Below are 5,491 nucleotides of genomic sequence, written 5' to 3' on the forward strand. Positions count from 1 at the left end.
TTAAATTTTTAGTTATATGGATGATATATTAGTTTGGAAAAATCCTTTTTAAAGTATCTAATCTGTTAAATTTAAGGAAAAATAGTTTTGTTTTGTTGGCACATAATATTGAATCGTTACATAGTAAATTTTAAAGGTAAAAACTTATGGGAGACAGTCTCATGGGTCGTATTTTGTGAGACATATATCTTATTTTGGTCATCAATGAAAAAGTATTAATTTTTATTGTGAATATCGGTAGGGTTGACCCGTCTCACAGATAAATATTCGTGAGACAAGAGATCTATTCCATCCTAAATACAGAGAAGATTAACAACCTAAAAAGATAGAGAAGAAACATGATGAAATGTAAATGGAAAGTAAAATACTACTACTATGTATGATTTGAAATGTATCCTTGAATAAATGCTCTCTCAGAAACCCCAAAAAGTTGGATGAAAGAAAACTGATTAGTTACGATCAAATGTGAACAAACTCTCACAGTTCTCTCATTACTTCTCACTCTACTCCTTTTTCTACTTTCAACGCATGTTCCCTGCCAAAAATTTGCTGCAAGAAAAGTCAAACCAGTAATAAATATATATTCAAGAATCAAGATACACATTTCAGACAAAAAAAATATAGAAGAAAAAAAAAATTTCTTGTTTCTTAATTTGTACCTAAAAATTTATAAAATATATCCTTTTCGATATTAAATTTGATGGTTACAAATAATTTCCTATCAGAAACAATATTAAAAAGTTGATTTTTTTGCCTAGTTCAATGAAAAGAAAACTTGTGCTACTGTTTTTTAGTATATGGGAACTGATATTCACTGTCTTTCGGAGCATATTATATAAACTCTCAAGCTGATACAATATTTTTCAAACCATGTTAGTCAAATAAATTACATTGCGTAATTCATATGCGACAGGCTCGGTCAAGAACATGTTAATAAGAAAAATCGGATACCTAACTATTAATCATAGCTCATCTACTACGCCAAACTCAGATAAGATTTGGGTTTATGCTATTGTTTCTTTGACTTCCAACTGTGACATCATGAGAACGTTGTAGCAAGTCAATTTCCTATCCGGATAAATTATATCTTATTAAAAGATCTTTCCCCCAAATTTTGGTTGGATTCTAAAATTTGTATACGACCCATCATGCCAGGTGACAACAAATGCTGCACGAAACATAAAATCTAGAATTTAGAACCTAATTTTTAGATAGACAATTGAAAGAATTAATGAACTAATCAGTGGATCTAATTTAATAAATTAGCAATCAAAAAGACTTCTGTAAAAATAGGCTAACATAAAAGCTTGAAAACAAACCCTACGACCAGGAAAGAAAATATACAATTTTGTCTTTATGGCACTACCAAGTCTGTCGAGTGAAGATGCTTAGCTAAATCTGGCTCGCACACTGTACCCCACATAAAATGCAAAAACCGATGAGGCAGCATATGCAAAGGGCACTTGGGTTTTATAGTAGGAATCATGGTTACTGAATAAAGACATGTCTGGGCTGTGAAAAGACAACAATTCTCATAACAACCCCCTACTGCCATTCGACAGATAGTAAATTTCTGCTACGCCTCTGATGCATTAATGGGATTAAAAAGGAAGAGAGAGAATTATTTAAATGCACGAACGAAACCAAGCAACATGTAACATGAAACCAGTAAAGAAAAGGGTACAGAAGAAAGAAGGAAGTTACCTGGATGTTGGATTATTTGAAAGAATAAATCTCAGAGGGCATGTGGGATTTTGATTTTTTTTTTTTTTGACATGATGTTTGATTAACACGAAGAACCAATGCTTCTGCCCTCATCGCTTTTCTCTTTGTGCGGTTGTGGCTGGGAGTGTGAGGCTTGCGGTTGAGCTAATTGCTGCTGTTTCTGCTGCAGCAGCTGCTGATGGTGAGCTGTTGCAGCGCTCTGTTGCTGAAGCAGGAGCTCGTTTGACTGAAGCTGAAGCTGGTGCGGCTGATGAGATTGTGGATGGGTTTGAGAATGCGGAAGATCTTGCGCTTGTTGATGGATACGATGATGATATTGGCGGTTTTCATAAGAGCCCAAAGCCAAGGAAGGATGCATAGCTGCTTCTGCTGCCGGATCAGGCATTTGATTGAATCCGGTGGCAGTAACCTGAACTCCGGTGTCGTCAAACCCATTGTTGAACATCATTAAATCATTCTGCTGCTGTTGTTCATAATTTCTCAGCATTTCTTGCTCCCTGGCAGCGGCCACCGCCACCAACTGCTGCGCTTCAAGCATTTGTTGTTGTGGCTGTTGATGGTGCTGCTGAGGCTCCCTAATGATCAAATTCCCCCCATGTGGGACCGCTCTTGGCACTCCCATAATCGGGTGCATATTGTACGGCATGACCTGATAAGCTGTCCCGTAGTTCGGATGTTGTTGCTGCATAAAACCCGGGTGATTCAATATAGGCAACATAGCTGAAGGCCCAATATATCCAGCCAATTCCTTTTTTGCATCTTCTAATTCACATTGCACATTCTTGAGCTTACGCTGCAGAATCGATATGAGGCCAACACATCCGTAAATCGGGTCTCGAAGGCGGTAATCCGCCTCGTAGGCTAATGAATTCACCGCATCTTCACGCTGGCTTGGGTTGAGTTCGTTCAGAAGCTTCGCCACATTACTGGCACCGAAAACCTTATGAACATTGGTGAATTTCTGAGGTGTCTCCGGTGGAAAATAGGGTGCGAACACACATTCCTGCGTGCATTTCCGCCGGAGACACTTGCACGCGGCACATGGAGAGTTTGAGGAAGACATCTTCTAAGCCTTCAACTATTTTTTATCCTGTACGAAGCATGAGAACCACTAGCAATCAATTAACATATCCCAAGAATCACCGTAAGAAAAAAAAAATAGTGTGTTAAAAGATTACTGTATTGTTTGGTATTCAGCGAAATCTCGTTTTCTTTCTCACCGATTAAAGAGAAGTGAAGCAATTAAGGATTGAGCATATCGAAGCCGACCTGGAAAGTCAATTAATCCATATTTAAAACCCAAAGCATTGATTTAATAAATAAACAAAGTCAGAAGGAGAAAAATATCAAACCAAATTTATCAAAAAAAAAAATTAAATATAAAAAAAAGAGAGAACTGTAGTAACTGCCTGACTGTAACCAAAGAAAACGATAAGAAGGTTTTTCTTCACTTCTCCCCCATAACTATATCAACTTTGAATACTAGAAAAGATGGGGATATTTAAAAAAAATCCAGATCCAAGAGGATCAAAAAATTCCAATCCAAATTTTAAAAAGACCGATACAGTTTTCTTTTCTATGCTAAATTCACACGTCGAGATCTTTCCTTATCTGTAACCAAATCTCATCTATCTAAATCTTAAAACCAACTCACCAAAAAAAAACGAAACAAATACGGTAAATAAAAGAGGATAAATACAAAAAAAAAAAGAAGAAGAAGAAGAAAAACTAAACGAAAGTTGAAGTCGTCTCACCATTTCTTACCTTCTGAACAAAAATATACTTAAATCACTCTCTTCGAAGCGCTCAGAACCATAGACCTGCAAAATCAAACGACAGAAAATATATGAACAAAGAATATGCAATACAAGAGCTAAATAATAGAAAAATAAACTCCAATCGGATTCATTTCTTTTCGTAATAAAACATCAGAAAATGAAGGAAAATATGCATGAGCGGACCTTCTTCACATCGGAGAGCTCGGAGGCCGATGGTTCGAGTAAGAGAACCTTTGATCCGATCTTCAATCTTCGCGATCCCAAAATGTAAGGAATTTCAGAATCAAAACGACGAAATATCACAAATAATCTTCGTGAGAGATGAGAAAATTAGGATTTTGGATCAATTTGAAGAGAGGGAGAGATCATACGCCAAAGACCCTATGCCATTATATATTATATATGCGTGTGTGAGAGTGCGTGTAAATATGTGTGAAATTTCATATATTTATCATTCAGAAGTTGATCTTGTATTATGCAAGAGCCTGTGGGTTAATCTGGTTCGTCCACGTGTGCTGGAAGGAGAATACTTGACCGCTGGATCGCGTTCAATGGCTTATTCTCATTTTCATTCTTAGAAAATGCTGAATTACCCCCATTTTCTGTACACAAAACTGCCCTTTTTGTATTTCACTTAGGCCCTTGGAGTTTCGGTATCTTTTTTTTTTACCACATTTGAGGAGCTTTTATAGTTCAAGCATACTTGGAATTAAATAAAGAATGAAGACACTGTCAGTAATGTTGGAGTTATTTAATTTATTACTAATGCTATATGTACAACTAAATATTTATATCGATTTTTACAATACAAGAAATTTATTACAAAAATTTTATTTATTAAAATATCATGATAAATTTAATACAAAATATCACAAAATAATAACAAAATCTCACGATATAATAATAAAATCTTACGATATAATTATTATAAATATCGTTAAACGATATTTTAATTGTACATTTAGTATTATTCTTAATTTATTTCTTAGTGACCTTGTATTTAATTTTTTTTGGATTTTGTTTTATAGTTATTATTTGAAACTAGGTCATATGTACTTACTTATCTTGCATGTCATTGATGATGGTCTCTGATACTATAAATTTTGAAATTTTATGTATCATTTTTCAAAATAAATTAGGAACTCAATCGCTAAAGAAATTTCGGTTTCCACCTTCTCCCATGGTTTTGGATACATTTATTGAGTAAAATACTCTGCTCCATTTGGTGTAACATTTTAGCACATAGATTTAAACGAATATAATTGACCCTAAATATTTATTTATTGAGTTTCACGAATCTTTATCTATGAGATATTCACAATAAAAAGTAATACTCTTAGCATAAAAAGTAATATTTTTCATGGATAACCCAAATAAGATATCTACGACCCGTGAGACCGTCTCACTTGTATTACATGTTATGCTAAGAGTATTACTTTTTATTGTGAAGATCGGTAGGGTTGACCCGTCTCACAGATAAAGATTCGTGAGACCGTCTCACAAGAAACCTACTATATTTAATCTGTGAGATATTCACAATAAAAAATAATACCCTTAACATAAAAATACTCTTAACATAATAATTATCGATAGAGTAGACATATTTGTCTCCTTAATATATATTACTTTGTCTCATAACTTTATACTTTTAACTTTATCTCATAGATAAATATTAACTATAAGTAATACTCTTAGCTTTTATATATATATATATATATATATATATATATATATATATATATATATATATATATATATAGTTAGTCCATGCTATATGATATACAAATTACGAATATTCCTCCATAATTATTATGATTCTTTATTGTGTTTTAATCAAGGAGTAGGTCTTTTGTGAGACCGTCTGTGATACGGGTCAACCATACCAATATTCACAATAAAAAGTAATATTCTTAGTCTTACACAAGTTTTTTGCTTTAATTAAGAATAAATTTTTTTTCGTCTTCTTGATCAATAAAGTAACAATTTTA

The 5,491-nt window shown here is 33.7% G+C and overlaps 1 protein-coding gene across 5 annotated transcripts; it reads right to left on the reverse strand.

Annotated features, from left to right (window-relative positions):
• Positions 1 to 349: 349 nt before the first annotated feature.
• LOC140823580 (LOB domain-containing protein 10-like) lies at positions 350 to 3,908 on the reverse strand. 5 transcript variants are annotated; one of them, XM_073184994.1, is made up of 5 exons: positions 3,687 to 3,908; positions 3,490 to 3,545; positions 2,946 to 2,994; positions 1,705 to 2,815; positions 350 to 549 (listed from the first exon to the last, which is right to left on the reverse strand). In XM_073184994.1, exon 4 carries the CDS (start codon positions 2,786 to 2,788, stop codon positions 1,787 to 1,789), a length of 1,002 nt encoding a protein of 333 aa, XP_073041095.1. In that variant the 5' UTR covers positions 2,789 to 2,815; positions 2,946 to 2,994; positions 3,490 to 3,545; positions 3,687 to 3,908; the 3' UTR covers positions 350 to 549; positions 1,705 to 1,786. The 5 variants fall into 5 exon arrangements, 4 of the variants coding, with proteins under 4 accessions (XP_073041095.1, XP_073041093.1, XP_073041096.1 ...); XM_073184992.1 differs by having other exon boundaries at positions 2,904 to 2,994; XM_073184995.1 differs by having other exon boundaries at positions 3,480 to 3,545.
• Between the last annotated feature and the right edge of the window lie 1,583 nt (positions 3,909 to 5,491).

This window comes from Primulina eburnea, chromosome 2 (assembly GCF_022965805.1).
Source record: "Primulina eburnea isolate SZY01 chromosome 2, ASM2296580v1, whole genome shotgun sequence".
In the NCBI taxonomy this organism is placed as follows: domain Eukaryota; kingdom Viridiplantae; phylum Streptophyta; class Magnoliopsida; order Lamiales; family Gesneriaceae; genus Primulina; species Primulina eburnea.